This window comes from Nasonia vitripennis (assembly GCF_009193385.2).
Source record: "Nasonia vitripennis strain AsymCx chromosome 3 unlocalized genomic scaffold, Nvit_psr_1.1 chr3_random0007, whole genome shotgun sequence".
Taxonomy (NCBI): Eukaryota; Metazoa; Arthropoda; class Insecta; order Hymenoptera; family Pteromalidae; genus Nasonia; species Nasonia vitripennis.
In genome coordinates, this window is record NW_022279626.1 from 2,052,408 (window position 1) to 2,074,077 (window position 21,670).

The 21,670-nt window shown below is 35.3% G+C and overlaps 1 protein-coding gene across 5 annotated transcripts in view; it reads left to right on the plus strand.

The window, feature by feature from the left end:
- The window catches only part of LOC100678364 (proteasome subunit alpha type-3), an 86,364-nt gene that overhangs the window by 33,899 nt on the left and 30,795 nt on the right, over positions 1 to 21,670 (plus strand). For all 5 annotated transcript variants that reach the window (XM_031925986.2, XM_031925985.2, XM_031925987.2 and 2 more), the window contains one exon: positions 14,850 to 15,241. In XM_031925986.2, the coding sequence (XP_031781846.1) occupies positions 14,850 to 15,241 (392 nt within the window). The remainder of the gene's footprint in view (positions 1 to 14,849; positions 15,242 to 21,670) is intronic.

Consider the following 21,670-nt stretch of genomic DNA (forward strand, 5'->3'; position numbering starts at 1 on the left):
CATGAATCACAAATTACATCATGGATGTAAATATCTTTATTTGATAATTGTTTAGCATATTCGATTTCAACTTCAGATTCGATTTCCTTTTCTCGACCAATTGATTTTCTAATATAAATATTACACATGGCACATCTTCGATCATCGCGTTTCCTGATGTTATCTGACTCTTCATTACTATTAGATGCCATATTTATTTAACCATTAGACAAGAAGATCACTTCTGAAATAATAAAATATAAATATTTTACAATACATTTAAAAATGCTGTTAGTTAGTTTTTAAAAATCTAAAAAAATTGTTTGCCTTTTTTTAAATTAAAAACTAGAATGAATAATAAATATTACAAAAATATTATAATCTAAGTTCTTCTATAATCCAGTTTTCTCAGTAGCTTTACATGAAAAGTAAAAAAATAATATTGCCTAGTAAAAGTGAAATAAGTTGTATTTCATTTATAAGTTTTTTAAGCAAATAATTTTTTTTTGTCATAAAAACTGTATTGAAGTGCTTGCACCTAGTGATTTTATAAAATCAACAAACCTATGAAATTATTATATTCAATTTGTTTTTTTGTAAAAATATGTTCTTGTATCTAGACATGAATAATAGTGTATTTTAAAATAAATAAATAATGTTGTTTTTAATGATGTTTCATATACGTATGTGTTTAAAGCATAGGTTAGCTTGTGTTTACTTTATTCATTTTACATTTTTTTAACTTAAAAGTTAATTGACAATTAATAAGTTCGCATCCTATTAGTTCTATTTTTCATTTTTATTATTTCTCATGTATTGTTTTTATGTCAAACCAAATATTTTTTCTCATCTCATAATAATTAACTATAGTAAAAATCACATCATATATTGTCATATGCAGATATTTATGTGCATTTTTTATTAATTTGACAGTATTTTATACATAAACAAATTAATTATTGTTCAAGACTTTCTATATTTTATCAATTTAATCATACTTGTATAATTAATATACCGCATTACATCAAAACATGCAACTCATCAATCGTCAAATCCGTTTCTAGCAAAAGTTTATTGTCATATTTTATTCAAATGTTTTTCCTTCTTAATTTTATTTAGTTAATAGTTTCAACAACTTTATGTTTAACTAATTTCTCATTTTACTTTATGTGATTAGCCTAAATTGGTTAAGTTAAATAGATAAAGACTCGTTCCCCTTACATGCATTGTACGTATATCTATATCTATAGGATTGAAAATTCATTTTTATTAATTACTTTTTTGTTAGCTTATTGATTTAAAATCTGATTGCTATTTTTGTTTTAGGATAAGATCGGATCTTTATGCGAGTACTAAAACAGTTTATAATTTAATGTTGGTTTAAACTTTTGATTTTATGCAAGAATTTAATAACGTACACAACATGTTTTTCTTATTTAGCGTATAAAAAGGTCTAATAATTATCTGTTATTATTATTACATTATTATATTATTATATTATATTATTATATTATTATATCATATTATTATATTATTATATCATATTATTATATTACTATATTATCTGTCATTATTTTTTATACAATTACTCTTAATACTACAGAATTTATAATAAAAATTTTATTTTTCTACCCATTAATAAGTCTTACTCTGCATATACCGGTAAAATACAAGTGTATTTATTATAAATACATGGGAGATTTTTTATTTATCAGTAGGTTGGTTACAGTATTTTTTTCAAAACTCAAAGTGTCGGCATAAAAATAACATTTTAGATATTAATAATAGGTTCTGATTTTAAAGAAGTTATTTAACAAAATATTAATTTATTGTGTAATATGTATTAGAAATATATATAACCCTAATATCAAAGCATATAATCTGTGATGTCAAAACTTTTGAAAAACTTTGTTAAATCTTCATTTTTTTAAAAGATATGTAAAATATATAGTACTCACTTTAAATATACAAGATTGTTAGTTTTGAAGTAAACAGCAGAAAGATTTAAAGTAGCCGCGTCAGCCTTCGGTTCCAACTAACTCCAATGTATTTGAAAATAAATACTTAACTACTTTATTATTTTTTCTAGTATTGCTATCAATTATCAGTCAAAAGCCGAAATAGTAAAAAGAAAAATCGAAACAATTTTTATTTGCTAGATTTTAATTTACTTTAAAAGTTATAAACGTATACTAACAGCGTTTTCACCATTCACTTGTATTAGTATATTATGGAGAAAGTACAATTGAGTCCGTCGTCCCGTACCGACCTCGGGACATACCGTCTGAAATAAGCTGTTTTTACGGGATTGGCTAATTCTGTACCGTCGATTGGGTTATCGAACAGAATTAGCCAATAATATAAAAGTGACTTATTTCAGACGGTATGTCCCGGGGTCGGTACGGGACGGGACGGGACGTATTGTACTTTCTCCCTTATATAGACAATTGTAAGAAAAAAAAAATTAGTTTTGAAAAAAACAATGTTGGCCATTGGTTTGCGCATCGTTTAATTAATTAAGAAATCAAAATACTTTATTTGTTTATGCTCCTGATAATTCTTAATTTTATGATTGACCATTCACTACGCAGATCGTCTGCATTGCAGCCGCCGCGTCAACCGCGCGGCCAAGCATAACCTTTTATTATAAATAAAAATAAACAATAAACAAAAAAGTGCGACAGAGACAATACTTTCGACCAATCACAGAACGTTTAAAAAGAACATAACATTAGCCATCAGTTTTATAATAAGGTGATATCACAATTCTGATAAGACCATCATTGAAAACGTAAGATAATATAAAAAATACGGCTTGGAGCGAACAAAATATTTCATTTGATTATGTTTTCATGGGAAGATATGCAAAACTACTCAAAAGGAGTCACTTTAGTAACTAAATTGTAACATAACCAGCTAAAAACGTGAAAAAATGGCAAAAAAATCAGTTTTTGGCTCAAATCGAGTTGTGCCACCATTTTTAAGGAAAAAACGTTAGTGCCATCGTAAAGAACGGGAAAAAGTACACAAAAAAAGTCTACTTAAAAAGTTGCACCTCAAAAACGAGGGGGTCAAAATATCGATTGAAAACTTTAATAATTTTTTTAGATCCGATATTTGAGGTTATGTAATCCCAAAAAAATTGCAGTTATTCATGACAAAAATACACCAATGTGAATTTTTAAAAAAATTTTTATCCTATAGGGACTTCAGAAAAAAATAAAATCAAAAAAACACGTTTATCGACGTTACTGCGCATGCGCACTAGGCAGAGAGCTAAAAATTTGGCTATGGGAGTTTTTTTTTATCCCCCATCGAATGGTATATAACATATATACATTTTCCAAGGGGGCCATTTCACCATAGTAACCCGGCTATAGCCTTTGTGCTAAAATTAATAAAATTCATATTTAAAGCCCGTGGAAAAGCGTATGAATTGCTTGGATCATTCCTAAGAAAATCACAGAGGTAGGAAACATTAAAATAAAGAAAGTCACCGTAGGAAAAAATTGTTCCTTTATGACCATCATTGACTAAAAATTAAAAGCTTGGTGATAAATTATTTAAATACATGTTTGCTTAGAGAAATAAATTGCGTCACTTATATCATCGCCAAAAAAAATCATAGAACTTGATTTTTTTGTTACAAATATTCCTACTGAAGTAAGGATTCGTAAATATGAAATACTCAAAAAAAAGTTACTAAAATGGACTGAAATCTCTAAAAAAATTAACTTTGCTGAAAAACGCTGCCGCGCTACTTGATTATTTTCAGTTTTAAAATAATATAGTACAATGAAACAGTCATAGCAAGTTACGTTGTAAGTATCTTGAGAGTTGTTCCTAATTGATCATTGTATGACTTAACTTTAAGTTAAGTAAGCCCTTTATTGATCAAAAAAAAATTTGTTGCATCATTATAATTAAATATAATAAACTTGACTTTGGTTTATTGATCTCAGTTCTTTTATATACGTTATTTAGTATGATATTATATGAAGCAACTATCATATAAACTAAACAATTTCTTTGCATACAAAAACAGTAATAATACAAAAAAATTCTAAATAAAATGATTATATAATGTGTGTAATAGTACATTGTACAACAAGGAGATAAAATAGGCTTTTCTGAGCAAGGATGATGTTTGAGCACGAGTGGTAGTCGAGGGCGCCGTAGGCTCAAACATCATTTGAGTCTGGAAAAACACATTCGCCCCTCTTTGTTCACCGTGCTTTTTATAACAAGTATATAAGAAAGACCATTTTTATCGCCTATGAAATAGATCGAGAAAAGATTTTTTCGAGTCGTCCACTACGGTGTGCGTGTATAGATGCATATATATATATATATATATATATATATATATATAAATCAAATTTTTGAAAATTTTGGCAATTGTTTTAAAAGTTTTTAACGATTTGAAGCTCTAGTAAGGAGATAAAAAAAAATAAATCAAGAGCCGCAAAACTGGACGTTTTTGCCCCTAGGGAGCGAAACCGACCATTTTCGCTCCTCTTGATTTCCGATTCTCAAATTATTGTAGGTTTTTCCTACCTTATAGGGAGCAAAAATGGATTAGTTTATACATGTATTATGACCAAGGACTCTTGCTCCACATTTTGTCTGACGCTCGGAAAAGCCTATTTTTGGTCCACTTTATAGGCGCCAAAAATAGTCTTTTTTATGCACGTGTTATAAAAATATTATTTTACAGTATATTTATATACACAAGTTTTACAATGCATATACTAACACTCAACTTAACCTTATATATAAATATATTAATATCTCAAATGTTATCTCAAATATTATAAAAGAACAAGTAATACATGATCCGTGTTGAAAATAAATATATAGTTTTTATACGTATCTTTAAATACGCACTAAAAACATATAATTTAACATAAATCATGTTACTATCCTTATCTTAGGCTAGTCCCCTTTAGGTACTTCCATTTATAGACACGTCAAATACTTATATTTACATTTAATATATTCAAAATAGTCGGTCCAAAATTACCTAATATTTATGATATGTATCACCAGATAAATTAGAGATTTTTAATAAGATGCATACAAAAAATTTGTATTTTTTTCAATAGTATTAGCCAGTAATATAATACTTGATATATGCAATATGTTATATATTATATGCACTATACTACATTGAAGATATACAAATTATTGTATCCACAGAAACCTAAGAATTTCTTTCGAAACAGACTACGATAAAAATTTTTATTTATTTGCCTTTAATGTACATTTCACAGCAAATCCCATGGCTTATGCATGGGAATTTACCTATAAATGTTTATGTGAAAATAGAAACTGATTACATTTCTTTAATGATTCTACACTTTTTGAGTTCATTGCTGATAACGTATACTACCTGTTCTCTTATAATTTTGAAGATAAGAAAAAATATGTACAAGAATAGTAGGGTAAATATTTATATATCTGTATATAGGGTTAAGCTACCACTTTTAGTATACCAATTAGGTAAAACTTACTAAACTTTAATCAATAAATAATTTAATATAGATAATTAAGGTTGTTTTTATGTTATAAAAATATGAATTATTCTTCTTATATAAACTTTTAGATTGCAAAGTACAGCAATATATGAAGCAGTTTCTAAGCAGTTATTATGCAGCGAAACTGGGCAGTGGGCACCGCCCTTACACTAGTCTGTTGGGCAGTTTTACTACTCTATTTTATAATAAAAAAAATAACTTATCTATATTGAATCATTTATTTTATTGTATTCTACTTTGAAGAGGACAGATAGATACTGATTAAGCAAAAAATCAGATAATCAAACAAAATACCTACTGGATTTTAAGCCATAAAGTTTAATTATTTATAAGAATATTATAATACATATGATAATATTTTAGAAACTTCATTTTTTCAAGTTCATTTTTACCAAATATATTTCAATCATATAAAAAATGTATTTTTTTTTATCAAAAATAATAAAAATGAAAATAATATTATCAAATGATTTAAATAACATTAATACATTCTCATGTAAGCTTATTAAACATTAATATAAACTCATCAATTTTTGTTTATTCAGAAAACACTATAAAACAATACTTTCCTGCCGTGTTATAACCAGGGCCAGAAGGGCCCTGTTTATTGTAAATTAACGTCGGGCGTGCAGAAGGCACGGCTCGGCCGACTCAGATCATGCACGTGTTTTTACACGAGCCCGCGGAGGCGGCGTAGGTCGGGTCGTAGGAAATAACACACAAGAAGTTTAGATAAGGAAATGTTTATTCAATTGTAACTATACACGGAGGTGCAAACGCCGCACACTTCGACAAACGATAAACAGAGACGAGAGATATTACCCTGTCGACGTGAGAGAGTGAGAGTGCAGGTACTTACAACTCGGTAGTGGCAGTAGTACTTGACGCAACGGACGTGGTCCAGTCTCGGACGTGGAGATGTAACAGTTCGGACGGGCGTCGCAGCAACTCGTCGGTAACGCACGGACGAATATCGTTCGCTCTCGAGATGCTCGCAGGACTCACAACAAACCCGCGTATATAGTAGCGCGAGCTACTCATGTGGATAGCGCAGCGAGACTAACTCTAGTCGCGGTTCTCCCGGCCGTCGGCACATCGTTGTCATATCTCGCCAACGCTGTGCGGCCAGGCGGCAACCGCGCTACCTATGCTCTCACTCTCTGTGTCTCTATCTTGCCTCGTTTCTCGTTCTCGCTCGTTTCGGCGCTCGTTAGCAGCTTGCTGAAACAATAATCTTATTATAATTAGTACATGATTAGCCGTTAGACATTTGACGTGCACTCGGCCGTCACAACACCCTCCCCCAGACGCTGTGTACCCTGCCAGGTGTACCAGCTCGCACTCAGTCATGTCTAACTGGGTAATAAGAACTTGTAATAAATATCAATTTTTACAAGGAAAACTTGACTTTTTATTATCATCATTAATTAGATAATACATATAATGAAAGAAGTAAAAAAAAAATAGTTCATTTTTAGTCTCTCGCCTCTCTTTTTACATACGGCCGTTGGCCAGTACGGCAGTCTTTTGCCTCTAAAAAAAACATTAAGAGAGAAAGAAGAGAAATAAGAAAAAACAAAATGCTTCATTGCACGGGATTGAGATAAGGTACAGGAGGAAATGAAGTGGTTCGGCCGTTAGCCTGAGCTTCTTCTTCTACTTCTTCTTGTACTTCTCGCCGTACGTTAAGTCCATTCCATGGACGTTGAAATTGGGGCACTCGTCCAATCGAGCAATACCTCGGTATCCGCAAATGGGGCATTGCGGTCCAGGTTCGGTGTAAGTCGGCAGCCTGTTTTTCGCTCGACGCTTCAATTCACGGTTACGGTCGAACTCATTGTTCAACTGTTCGTTGGTTAGAGTCGGTCGTTTCTTTACGGCTATTGCTGCTGGAGCGGCCGTGGTTTTCGACGTCGTGTCGGGCTGATGGCTGGTCGAATCTGGCCTTACGGCTGTTGGAGCCGTCTTCGGGACAACCGGTGGCGCTGGCAATGGTTGCGGCTTCGCTTTGCATTTGGCCTTTAGAAATGCCACGGTTTCTACTAGGGTTGTGTCTCCCTTAGGTAAATCCGGCCGGTGGCCATACTTTTCCTTAATTTCCGACCCAATAGCGATGGCTTCTTCCAGCGCAGCGATCAGCTCGGTTCTGAGCTGCGTCGCTCGGTTTCTCGCTTGCTGTCTTCTGACTAGAGCCTGAGCGAACTCTGCGTCTTCTATCACCTGCAGTTCTTTCAGCAGAGCTTGCTTCCTCAGTTCGATCTCGGTCGGTGATTCCGGGATAGCAAAGATCGACCGGTTGAGCAGTTCGCTTCCCACCTCTAATCCGGATGGGACGTTGGCCGGTACTGCTGGCGTGTTGTCGACCGTGTGACTCATCGACTCTTCGACGATTTGTTGCACAATCTCCTCTGCTAACTCCCTGATGTCGTCCATCTTGCGTTCAACCATCTATGTGGGAAGAAGGGAATTATGAGTGGAGAATGGGACGGTATACAGAAGAATGAAGCTCCCTAATCGCATGATTTTAATTGTCAACCGTACCCGCCGCCTTTTGCGCTCGCGTTTTCCTAGGAGACAAACTATTCGGAACGTCACGCGGTTTATTTTTCGAACCTTTCGGTCTTCCGCGTTTCGCTTTGTCTACCTCGATGCTTACGGTGTTTGTCGGGTTTACAATCTTCGCCGGTAGTGTTTTGCGTTTTACAAGTAACCGCGTTTTCCTCGGCCTACCTCGCTTTTTCGGTCGCTCGCTACTTGCGTTAGATTCTTTCGCTTCTTCAATTTCTTCATTGTTGACGGACGTAGTCCTGATGTCGTCTACTTGATCAGTAACTTCACAGCCGTCTGCTGCTGCGACAGGCTCACCGTCGTTTTCTTCTCTATTGTGATACTTTTTCAAATATTCGACAGCAGTCGGTCCATCAACCGTTCCGTTTCGGTCAACTAGTTCGTAAATACCTGGGCTCAGTATACGGCTGATTTTGAAGAGGCCGATAAACGGTGGAGCTAATTTAGCTGACACTCCCTCCGCTGCTGATGACAGTACTCTATTCTTCTTCCAGACTTCGTCGCCTACTGAGTACTCCACGTTTCGGTGTCGGCTGTTGAAATATTTGGCCTGGCGCGCTTGCGCTTCTTGAGCGTTATCGTTAACCGCTTCTTGGAGTTCTCTCAGCTTCTCCATCCTAGCCTTCCATTCAGATATAGCGATCTGATCTTCGTTGGCTATAGCTTCAATCTCCTCTTGTCGAAGCAGAGGTTTGGGGTGGCTCGGCTGTCTACCAAAATTCAACATCGCCGGAGAAGTCTGGAGTGAGTCTTGTGTAGCCGTGTTCATACTGAATGCGAACTCTGCTATATGTTCGTTCCAGTTTTTATGATGACCCTCGATATATTCGCGGATCAGCGTTTTAAACGTGCGGTTCGCACGTTCTACGGTGTTAGGCTGAGGGTGATACGGTGGTGCGTACGTATGGTGTACTCCCCGTTCCTCTAGGAATTTATCCATAGCCTTATTTCGGAACTCTGTTCCGTTGTCGGAAAAGAAGACTTTTGGCGTTCCGAACCGTAGAAAAACCGGTTCATTCAAGTTTTTAATGATGGTCTGAGCGTTGGCCTTTCGTATAGGTATGCATTCTACCCACCTGGTAAACATGTCTTGAAACACCAGTAAATATTCATAACCGTGAGTGGACTTTGGTAGCGGACCCATTACGACACCAGCAACTGTTTCCCATGGACGCGAGAAGTTGCGACTGCCCATCTGACCAGCTGGTTTTCTTTGTTCAACTTTGCATTGTTGACAGCTCAAGCTGCTTCGGACGTAATTTGTCACATCTTTTTTCATCGATGGCCAATAGTATGACAGGGCGACTCTTTCTTGCGTTTTCTTGCGGCCAAAATGACCTGACGTCGCTTCGTCATGACACTCGTTCAAAACTTGAGCTCTTTTCTCTTTCGGAAGTACTAATTTCCAAGCATTCTCATCTTCGAAAACATCATCGACGAATGCGTCAGGCCGGTAGGTATATAATTTTCCACCTAATAACTTCCAGCCAGGAAATTCTAGCGGGTTATCAGTTACTTCCTTCTTTAATTCGGTGTACCATTTGTCAGTTGTTTCGTCCTCTGGTGTAATACTCGCGATAATCGGACGTGTCTCTTCTGCGTCGTCTCCTTCGTAAAGTCTCGACAGCGCATCGGGAACCACATTCATTGAGCCTTTGCGATGTTCGATCGTGTAATCATATTCCTGTAATTCAAGTGCCCATCTGGCTAAACGTCCAGTTGGATTTCGTAAATTACTTAGCCACTTGAGACTGCTATGATCGGTAATCACCAGAAAATGGTAACCTTCAACGTACGGATGGAATTTTTGTACCTGCGTTAAAACAGCACCAAGGCCTGTGCCAGAAGCGTCGCATTGTAGACAGAAGGTTTTATTAAAGTCTGGTCGGCGGAGAACCGGAGCGGATGCTATCAGCATTTTAGTTTGCTCGAACGCGCGTTCTTGGTCCTCCCCCCAAACGTAGCTTGTTCCTTTCTTAAGCAGTCGATTTAAAGGTTCAACTATGATTGCAAAATCTTTGAGGAACTTCCTGTACCACGACGACATTCCCAAGAACCTGCGCAGTTGTTTTATTGTCTTCGGAGTCGGGTACTCTATAATCGGAGCGATTTTATCGGATCCGGACGAAAACCGTCCCTGTTGACGAGCACGCCAAGATACCGCACTTCCGATTGACAAAAATGACTTTTCTCGCGATTTATAGTCAATCGTGCTTTGGCTAGCTTCGTCAGCACGATCTCTAAGACTTTTAAATGGTCTTCGAACGTTTCGGTACAGACGATAATATCGTCCAAATAGCTGTAACAGTGTGGTTCAAGATCGGGCGTAATCAAGGAATCGATCATACGCTGGAAGCAGGCAGGAGCACCAGCTAAGCCGAATGGGAGACGTTTCCATTGGAACAACCCCATTCCCGGGACCTTGAATGCTGTATATGGTCGACTTTCCTTTTTTATTTTTATCTGATGGTAAGCGTTGCTCAAATCTATCGTAGATATGTAACGAGCACATTGAAGCTTACTCAAGATAGTATCCATGAAAGGTAGAGGGTAAGCGCTTACTTTGGAAACTTTATTTAATTTGCGGAAGTCGATGCACAATCGACGCTTTCCACTGTTCCTCTTTTTCACCATCACGACGGAACTAGCTCAGTCGCTGAACGAAGGCTCGATGATATCTGCTGCTAGTAACTCTCTTACTTGAGAAAAGAGCATTTCTTCGAGTTTCTTCAAAACCGGATAGAATTTCTGCTTGATCGGACGACATGTCTCTACCTCTAGATCCAACTCCACCAAGTTCGTAAAGCCGAGCGGCCCATCATCTTTAGGAATTAACCGATCGAGTAATTCTTCTAACATCCGTTTCTGGCCTTCATGCAAATCCTGCAGGCCAATCGAAGCTAAGACCGGACGAGTGGTTCCGTCTGTTACCGCTTCACAGGCGTTTATGACTTCGGTCGAATTTTCAACCGTTAACGTTCGTTCACGAGGGTTAAGCCTGGCGTCGAATTGTAGAACGAAGTCAGCGCCTAAATTGCATCCTTCACGTAAGTTAGGTACTACTAGCGTAGTAAGCGTCCTGGTTTGTCAACCGATCGTGAAGGGCAAGTCGACTGTTCCAGTCACCATTGAGGTTTTACCGTCCGCCATGCAGGCGACTATTCCGTCACATGGTTTTATTTCTGCGTTACATGCACTGGCTAGTTGTACGGACGTAGCCCCGATGCAAGTTTGAGTGGCTCCTGGGTCGTAAAGGGCACTGACCCTGAATTCACCTACCTGCACCTGCAGCCACCAGCGCTGGTCGGATAAAACAGCGTTACTACTGGTCGCTGCACAGTGTGCTATTGCAGTCGGATTTAGTTGTTCAGTCGACTGTGATGCCGAGATCCCTGAATTAACCTCGGGGTCAGTACGAATCTCGCTTACTGTTCCCCTTTGGCTTTTCCCGCACAATTGGGACACGTCTTCTTCGTAAAGCCCGGTGACTTACAAGTCACTCGAATCTCCAGACGGTTTATTGGCCTCCTTGGAGTCGGACTTATTTTTCACATCTGTCGGCACTGTGGACTTCGTCTGCTGATTTTCCGCAAAGGTTTTCTTCTTACCCTGGGTAGATCTATTGGACCCTTTTTGGTTCTGACGGCCGTAGTTATCCTTCTTTGCTATTGAAGGGTAATTGTTGTTGACCCAAGTCTTGAACCAGAGAGGTGGCTGCTTTGCATCCGTTGGACAGATAGCTGCTATCGCCGACTGATTTTTATTCTTTGCCTTCTCCTGTGGATTATAAGCCGCTCCTGGTAGCATAGATTTCTCCGGAGTAGGGGGTTGCTTGTAACGTGATTTTGCTCTCGTCCGTTTCTCGGCACTCACAGCTTTACTCTTGAATTCGTTTAGAGTTTCGAATTCCATTCGACCGAAAATCAATTTTAACTCTGGATTCATATTTTGATATAAAATATCCAGCTGTTGTCGAACTGGTAGGGCATCAGGCATACGGTTGAATATCATGACCATGCTAACGTAGTAATCGTTTACGTCTTCGTGTGGTCCCTGCGTACGTGAACTCGCCTCCACAATTAGTTGTGAGCGCTCTTCGTCTGTCATGCCGTACGTTGCTCTGGCTTCCTCGCAGAAATCTTTCCACGTGTGCCATTTCGGACGTTCAACCCTAGCCCATTTCAATGCTCTTCCTGATAGTAAAGAGGTGGTATGTGATAACGCGTCTAACAATTCTTCCTCTGAAATCCTTGGACGAGCTAGTTTCCTGCAACCTTCCACTAATCTGATAAACTCTTCTACATCTTCTGTTGACGTGCCTCCGAATTTTACATTCCATTTCCGTATTTTGTCGTTAATATCGGCGGAATTTTCTCTCAACGTATTTTGAAGGTTAGAGTCATAATATCCAGACGTATTAGTCTGTAGGTTGCTTGGCCCTCGTTCTGAAACCAGGCGATTCGGACGTATTGGCTGGTCCCCCTCTCTCCAAGCATTCCCACTCCTTTGCTGGGAATCACCAGTATTTTGTGGTTGGTTTATTCTATGCAGATCGCACGTCTGGCAACACTGGCTTTGATGACATGTCAGTACTTGTGCCTGTTGTGCCATTCTGTTCTGTGAAAAGATATTCCTCTCGTAACTCGACTGTGGTAACGTATACGGAGGCTGAATCGGCCGTAGTTGGCTAGGCGTATGGTTGTGTGGTGTCGACTGTTTACTTACCCTTCGCTGAGGTTGCTGGTATATGTTGCTATCTTCTAATTCTGAAGTTGAGAGATTCTTGTTGGTTGGTTCGAAATACCTAGTCGTGTACGTGTCATTAAAATCTACGTGTTTACTCTTGGTCTCTTCCGATGGTGGTGCATCTTCTTTCGACCGTGTAAATTCTGATGTTCTTAAACGGCTACTACACGCCGGAGGCTCTCTCTGAGCGCTGTTAGCTATGCGTAATTTCTTTATATATTCGCACGCCTCATCTCGTATTTTCTTATACTGTGCGATTTCGTCGTCTTTCTTTAATAGGTCGTCGACGACTCTTTTCGGTAAATTATACGTGCAGCCGTCGTTGGCATCAGGAAATCGACGTTTGATGTTCTCTCTTGTTCATCCGCTAATTCTGGGGGGTTCACGTCTATTCTTATTTGATCTGGATTTTCGAGGCTTTCCTCAACAACGTCATTCCCTACCGTGCTAGTATTATCGCACGAATTACCATCGAAAATTGTTGTTAACGGTTGTCGAACCTGTTCTCTATGTAGTGGTTAACCGAACCCTATTGTTACTGGTTCCAACCAGCTGAATTCGTTTTCGACGCCGCTTGGATTGCTGCAATCCGGAGGCTGATACGCCTGTTGCTCCTGACTTTCGACATCAGGATTGCTGATTGCATTTCTTTGGTGCAAAATTCTTAGACTTATTTGATTCGCGTTCCGCTCTTCTGCTTCAAATATGCCGCTGATTTCCTGAGGGATATAATTTGTTATGTACGACGCGCGTCGTGTCACCCGCGACCTAAATAACTCCTCCGAATTTAACAGGGTTAGCGACGGACGGAAGTCTTCTGGCACGTAGTCACCTGGTAGGCACCTAAACAATCGACGCATTCTGTCTTCATCAGCCCCCCTATCCTGCAAACCTAAGAAATCTAACGCTTGACCTAACGTATTCGTGTCCATCGATCTTACGTGGTCAAACATTCAATTTAATAAACTAAATTTGTTTAGTAATGAGATATAAATATTTTATAATGAATATATATTTTATAAATTATTAAAAAACTTATTTTTACTGATAATAATTTCGTATTTATTTTTTAATGTTATATAATGTATGTTATATAAAAAAGTGTCATCTATAAACCACAGCTCTGATGACAATATTTTTTGTTTTTTTTTTTCAATTATAAATTTTTGTGATTTTCTTTTAAACTTCAATAAATGTTTTCGAACGCTCATATATCTTTCATACCGTATGAATAATGTATTAAAAATTTACGAATAAAATAGTGATTATTTTAACAATTATTTTAAAACAAAACAAATATTTTAAATTCAATTGTCACAATTGATGTCCATATATTTGTATGTCAATCATAAATATTTTTATCATCGTTTCTGACATTTTAATCATTATTTACATATGATCTTTAATTGTATATATGAATAATGAATTAACAAAATTATGTAAAAATTAACTAAAACATTATAATAAATTAATTTTAATAATTGACTATGGTATATATTAAGAAGAAATATTTTTGATACAATCTCAGTATAGACTGCATTAAAATAATGGAGCATTATATTAACATATTTTATACGAACAAATATAATTTTCCACCATTGTTTTCTTTCCACACTCCTATACAATAAAATATAATTAACTAACATATGTTAATCGCGAGCGGAGCGAGCGTTTTTTGCTAATATACTAAAAATATGTATTTATTTTTAACAAGGTAGTAAAATTCTTAAAGAAAGTGAAAGATTGTGCAAAATATCATGTACGTACGCTCACGTCCTCATATACGCACACGTTTAAGAATTATGATCAACATTTTTATAAAATGAAAAAGTTATTAGAATAAACAAATTTTTTGCCAAGAAAAAAGCTTGTTGGAAACAGGCAGGATTAAATAGAAGCTATTGGTTCAATGCAGTAAAAATATAACATTAAAAAAATAAAAAAAAATAAGAAAGTGTTTCCTTTTTAAAAGTGTTGGATGCAAGGAGTGTAATAAAACAAACGTTTTATTTTTTTTAGGACAGTTATAGGACTCAAAGGAAAAGACGTTGTCGTTTTCGCTGTTGAAAAATTAATTACTTCAAAATTGTACGAGCCATTTACAAATAAAAGGAATTTTAATGTTGATGAACATATTGGAATGGCAATATCTGGACTTATTTCTGATGCCCGTCAAATTGTTGAAACAAGCCGTTTAGAAGCAGCAAATTATAGAGCACAATATGGTACCAGTATTCCATTAAAATATTTGAATGACAGAATCTCCATGTATATGCATGCATATACACTATATTCTGCTGTTAGACCTTATGGATGTTCAATTATACTGAGCTCTTATCAAGATGATAACCCCGAAATGTATATGATTGATCCATCTGGAGTATCATACGGATACTACGGTTGTGCTATAGGTAAATAATTTATTTATTATTTTTTTTTTTCTGTAATCATCCTTTATTTTGTCCCAAATAGTCAATCAGCTCTTATAAAACGAAATATATTACATTTATGTAAAATGAATTAAGGTAATTTCTCATATTCCATTACAAATCCAAAGACTAGGCATTCGCTGTGTGCGCAAACAAAAGTGGCGCCATAAAAAATACTTGTAATCAAATAAGATCATTTTTAGTTTTCTAAAGTAAAGTAAATTTATTCTTATTTTAATAGTCTTAAGAAGTAATACGAAAAATCACAAGTTCATAAAGATCTAGATCAATTTATATGATTCAGGATCGTTAATGGGAAGCCAAACTTGTGGGTTCGAAAATATCTCTACCCTTTAGCCGGTTGAGGGGACATCAACGCGCCGATGAGCATTCCCCTATCCGCCACCCAGTAGACGCGCCACATACGGGGTATCGGTATCCCCGCGCGGGTTTGTGTGTGTGTGTGGGGAGACAGTCTGTTTTTACATTTTGTGGACGCGATTTTTTCTATGGTGATTCTTTAGTTTTGAGATTTCAGTTTTTTCTAATAAAGTTATTGGAAAGTTAATAAAAGTAGCGCTTTTTTCTGTTTTTGTTTTCCCAATATGTAAGAAACAAGATTTTCAGTTACGCATTTGCTTTTAAATATATAAGTTGGTGAATAAGGTGTCAAGTAAAAACGGGAGGGTGATATCTCTTGGAGCTTATTTAAACAACGATAGCTATGCGATAAAAAGAGAGAGAGAAAAAGAGAATTTTAATTGATGATGTATATATAATTGATTTAAAATAATTTTATCAATAAATCGAAAAAGTACAATCACTTTATAGAATTATATATGCAGTAAAACTTATTTTTTTATCAAAACTATGACTGATGGTTCTTGGTATTAGTATAACTGTTTAATCATAGTTAATTACGCAAGAAAAATGTTGTAATATTAAAAACTTCATAATGCTATTCATTTTTCAATAAATGCTAATGCATTTGAGAAATGTTAAATTGTAAATTGCAAGGGAATAAATTGATAACAATAGAAACAGCAAAAGCTATAGCAAAGATTCTACAATCATAAATATTATTTTGTAATTGTACTTTTTCAAAAGTGATGTTTACATTTCGTACAGATATATATTATGTGTTCGTTCTGTAAACATTTAGCCGTGTGTGGCTAACTTCATGGTTTTAACATTTTTTGGGCTAAAGAATCCAAAGATGATTTGAGCATTATTGTTCACTGACATACTCGTTTATTATAAAAAGCTGCTTTCTTGCCAATATGTCGATTAGAAATCATAGTTAAGGATACAAAATATGATTATACCCAAAAAAAAATTTAGATACAATAATGTAAATATTTGTATTTTATAATTGAAAATTCGAGAAGTCAATATAGAATCAAATGTTGCGGCGCCGCAGGTTTGAATGCTTCTCAATCTCGCCTTTGTGGCGTTACCGCGCCACTTGATAAATATCGTGAAAATTGGTTTTAGTGCTTAGTCTGCTCTGACCTTTGGTAGCGGCGAGATCGATAAAACATAGATATTTAAATCAATATATATATATTTTTTTTTATTTTTTAATATAGTTTTTCACCCGAAATATTTCAGTATCAGAAGCAGACTTAACGTTCGGAAGACTGTGAAGGTTGTACTTATATAAATACTTTCCTGTTGCTTATCAATGACTTGCTTATCAATCCCCCATCATGACGTCTACGCCTTCGCGACAATATGTATAAATAGCGTGAAAAATTGATTTTAGTGCTCAGTATGCTCTGACCATTGCAAGCGGTATTTTTAAAATGTGTATTAATACCTAAGATACTGGTTTTGTTGCTCAATCTTTTCTGAACTTTTAAAGCTATATTATATATAATTTTAGTAAATTTTTTAACCATAATTTATCCAGATTTTTTTAATATAGTTTCTTATTTACAGGGTGATCCTAGCCGCATTGTAGAACCATAGCCGACTAAACGTTGGAAAGGCTGTGCAGACAATAGTTATTCAAACATTTTTCTGCTACTTGTACATACATTTAAGGGGACACAAATACCTTTAAATCCTGAAAAAAGACTCATGAGTAAAAATGAGAAAATTAAAGTAAATCACTAGACATTTTTTTGGTGATATTTAGTATAAATACCTTTAACTTTACGGTGCTAAAATTTTAATTATTCCTGCTGGCCCATCGCCAAACCATTTCTAAGCATTCAAATCAAAATCCCTGCATTCATACCAAAACTGCAGGTGTACAAAGTATCCTCCATGAATCTGAGCCCAAGAGAACCATTTGTACACTTGGAATCCTACGGACAGTGAAAAAATTCATAAGACCGAGGGCCACAATGGGCCAGCAGGGATAATTAAGGTTTTAGCACAGTATAGTTAAAGGTATTTATACTAAATATCACTAAAAAAAAAATTCAAATGAAAATTAGCGTTTTGTATATATCATTTTTTATTTGAATTTTTTAATTACAACCTTGTTGTACCTTTATTGACCTTATGCGTTTCAATCGAGGGGCGCTGTTCGCTTCGGGGGTCTGTGAGTCGGGTCTAAAATTGTTACCCTTAAGTCAATGCTATTGCACAAGGTTGCTAATTGAAAGATGATTCGAATGAGATACGATTTACAAAATTGGTCGCTGTTATTCATAAATAATGATGAACTCGGAAAATCGGGAACCGGACAACGCCAAAATAGCAAGCCCAGATCTTGACTTTTATTTATTCGTACAAAAACAATAATTTACTGTATTAGTCGGCTCTGAAGGTATAAACTTACGAGCAAACATCTATATTAGAATTATACAAAACAATTATAGTTTGAAAATTTAGATACTTTTTTGAGAATTAAAGATATATTTGTCCCCTTAAGGGGGTACACCGCCTTTGAAATTAAAATCAAAATTTTTCATTAAAAATTTATGAATACATATATAAATACACCAAATGTTGTTACTATTCTTAGACATAATTACCTTAATCTTTATTTTGATGGTTTTAGACCTTCTTTATACCTCTATAATACCTACGTAGGGAGTCCACAATTCACTGACCGTAAGATTCCAAAGGATCGAATGGCCCAAATAAGCTCAAACTCCATCATATTGTTTAAAAGTACATTAGTTATGGTATAAATGAGAGGATTTGGTTTAAATTCCATAGAAAAAAGTTACATGTTGATTATGTTAAAATTAATCAAAAATTGATAAAAAAATAAGGAATAAGCTTATAAAACTTTTTCTAAGGTACACACACACACATACTACACATCCACACACATCCATACGGACATTTTCTAAAAACACTTGATTTGAACTTTTAACACACTAAAAAGTATTTTCTAGAAGTTTTGACGAAACTCAAAATTTTACTATTACAAAGCTTCCTCGGAGGAAGCAAAATATCGATCGGATAAATTGCAAGTTATTTATATTTTCTAGGAGCTAGATTAAACGATATTTATACATACGCTAATACCATTTTTAGCATGCATTTTTTAAATTTTACAAATATGAATTTCAATAATTGAATGAAAATAATAATCTTACTCCTTTATAATAGTACTTTAGCAAGTTTTTTTTTTAATGAAATAATTCAAGTATTTTATGAATGTTTCAATGAAATTAGTACTTTTCGATCAACAGTACTTGGTATAAGTGAAGATATGGCTAATTTGTTGTTAGGGCATTTTCGTCTTTCTCAATCATTTATTGTGCGTAAGCTTTAAGCTGACGCCACTTTGGTAGATTTTAACTTATAGGTATAAATAAATCTTCGTTCGCATATTTTATTAAATCATTTGTTAATTTCATTTTATAATAGACACTGTCATTTTTGAGCCCCTGATCGCTGGGGTTACGTGGGAGTTCATCTGTAAGTCCTGGGCGTACTAAGAAATTCTGCAGATAGTACTATCTCGATAGTACTCTGAAAACCGAAAATTTTTAAACTTTTCACTACTTTGGAACTTATTTGTACGCTCCTCCTGGGGTTGTAATACGTGTATCTTATACGGGGTTTTTGTTATTTTTAGTATTAAGAAAATCCATGTAACTAAAATTAAAGTACGGGAAAAGAGCTTTCATTTAAAATAAATCGTTATAATTGCTTGCTTAGGTAAAAAGTTGTCTACGTTAGGAAAAAGAGAAAATAACAGTACTTTCCGTTAAAATATGTATTTTCCGTTTGCATCCTTAGACATTAAGTATGTATTATAGTATTCGCTGTACGAATTTACTTACGGGATTTTCGAATTTCGTAAAAACCGAAATTTTTTAATTGAGTACAGCTTAATAGTTTCTTTATCAAAGGGTCGTATAAAAATTTTTTTCAGTTAGTTTTATCTAAAAACTTTATGTTTGTACAATGGGGCGATTAATTTTTGAAAGACGGAATAGATATCTGCTCCGAAAAAAATTAATGAATTTGCCCCATCCTCCCTTATTCAATTGATTTAACCATATAATGCGATCCCGAATTTAATCTAGCTTCGGTCTTTACAATAAAACTTTTAGTTAAACCTCGATATTCTCTGTATTTTTGTATATCAATATTCCTAACTGATACCATATGATGTATTATATATTCATATTGTCCAGCACTCTATCTTGCTCCATGATTTATCAGTTGGTCAATGTATCATACTTATTACCAAAATGAGCCTCAGATTCCTTATTGAACACTCAATATGAATATAATGAGCAGCTCCACAATTATATTGAAATCACAAACAATGTGTCAATTGTTTGGTGAACCATGTTGATTTAAAGATTCGTTACCATCTTATAAAGATATAATAAGAATATACCTTTTATATAGAGATAATATTAAAACAGAGGCGAATAATAAATTTGAACCTGCTTTTTTATACGTCGCAAAGAAAGTTGTTCATGACTTGTGTAATCTTTATCATGAACTAAGTATTCCAACACTAAGTCACAAACGTATCATGGATATGTTAAAAATATATCATCGAAAGTACGTTTCTATTAAATCAGAAATGAGAAAACTTGACAAATCTAAAAATGTTAGAAATAAAGTCTTCTTATTCAAGGAACATGCCAGGTCTACACTTTTCGATATTTCTGCTTATAAGTGTAACATGGTTATTTCTGATGGTTGTTCATGTCCCCCGATAAATAAAGTGCCTCTTGAAATGTAGTCTTTTTTGTCTGAACAAAGAATAACAAGACTTATGAATATAAGCACTATGAATGCTAATCGCGAAATTCTTACATTTAGAAGTCAAGATATAGAGGTCCGGGATACCAGGTAGTGGGAGAATATTACAATAATAAAATCCTTTTAGATTATGTTTAAATATAAAATTAATGTATTCAATTAACTTTTTCTCAGTGTGGATAGTGCATAATTATTACATATATTCTTTGTTTTAACAAAGTAAATTTACAGGTAGTTTTTGTGTTACAAAGAGTTTGTTGATAGATACGCTTTAAATTGCGTTATCTATAGCGAATCGCGATAATATAAAAAATATTCTATAATTTGTATAAGCTTTTGAATGGTACGCTTAAATCGCGTTATCAGATATTAATGGAAAAAATTTTTACAATAGTTTGAAATGGCTTAATAATTCTAAGTATTATTTTTACTCAAGACGTAAATTGCTCTTGAGAAGAGACTAGTCGCTTAAATTACGCTAGAGCTAGTGACTTTTCATAGTCCGCGCAGGGCCTTTTATAGGCAGCTAAGAGAGCGCAGATTGAGCCGCCGAAATAATTCGCACATTTACACCTCACACCTACATACATATTCGCATGCGAAGATGCGCACGCTTCGCCGCTGCTGCGTCATCGCTCGCTTCTATTCCACACACGCACTCATGCTATCTGTGCGAGCTACGCCGCTGCGTGCTCGTTCTTGTTACGTAACTATGGCTATGTACATTCTACTCACTCTCTGCCGCTGCTGCTGGTATGCGGCTGTTGTGCTGCGGCTGGCTTCTCGGCTGTAGTGTTTATGGAAAGAGAGGGGCAGTGGACAGGTCCCGCGTTTCTGTAATACAGTGTATGGGGCATTACAAAGTGAAAGATACGGTGTTTTACATAGAGCGACTGCAGCTTTAGCTTCTTCTGTTCTTACGGACTATAAGCTTTTAAAAGAGAACGACATATCGCTAGCGGTCGATAAAAGTTAAGTAGCTAGAGAGAGAGAAAAAGAGTTCAATATGACCTTTCGAGGACATCAGATGTTACTGATAAATTATCATTAACTGGAATTTATTTTGATGGTCGTCAGGATAGAACGATCTGTCAAGAAATGAAGGACAATAAATTGTATTGTAGCACTGTAACGGAAGATTATTATTAGTTATTAACGTAACCTGGTTTTGTCACGTCCCGGCATGAAAGAATAAGTTTTTGAAAATAATTTTGATAC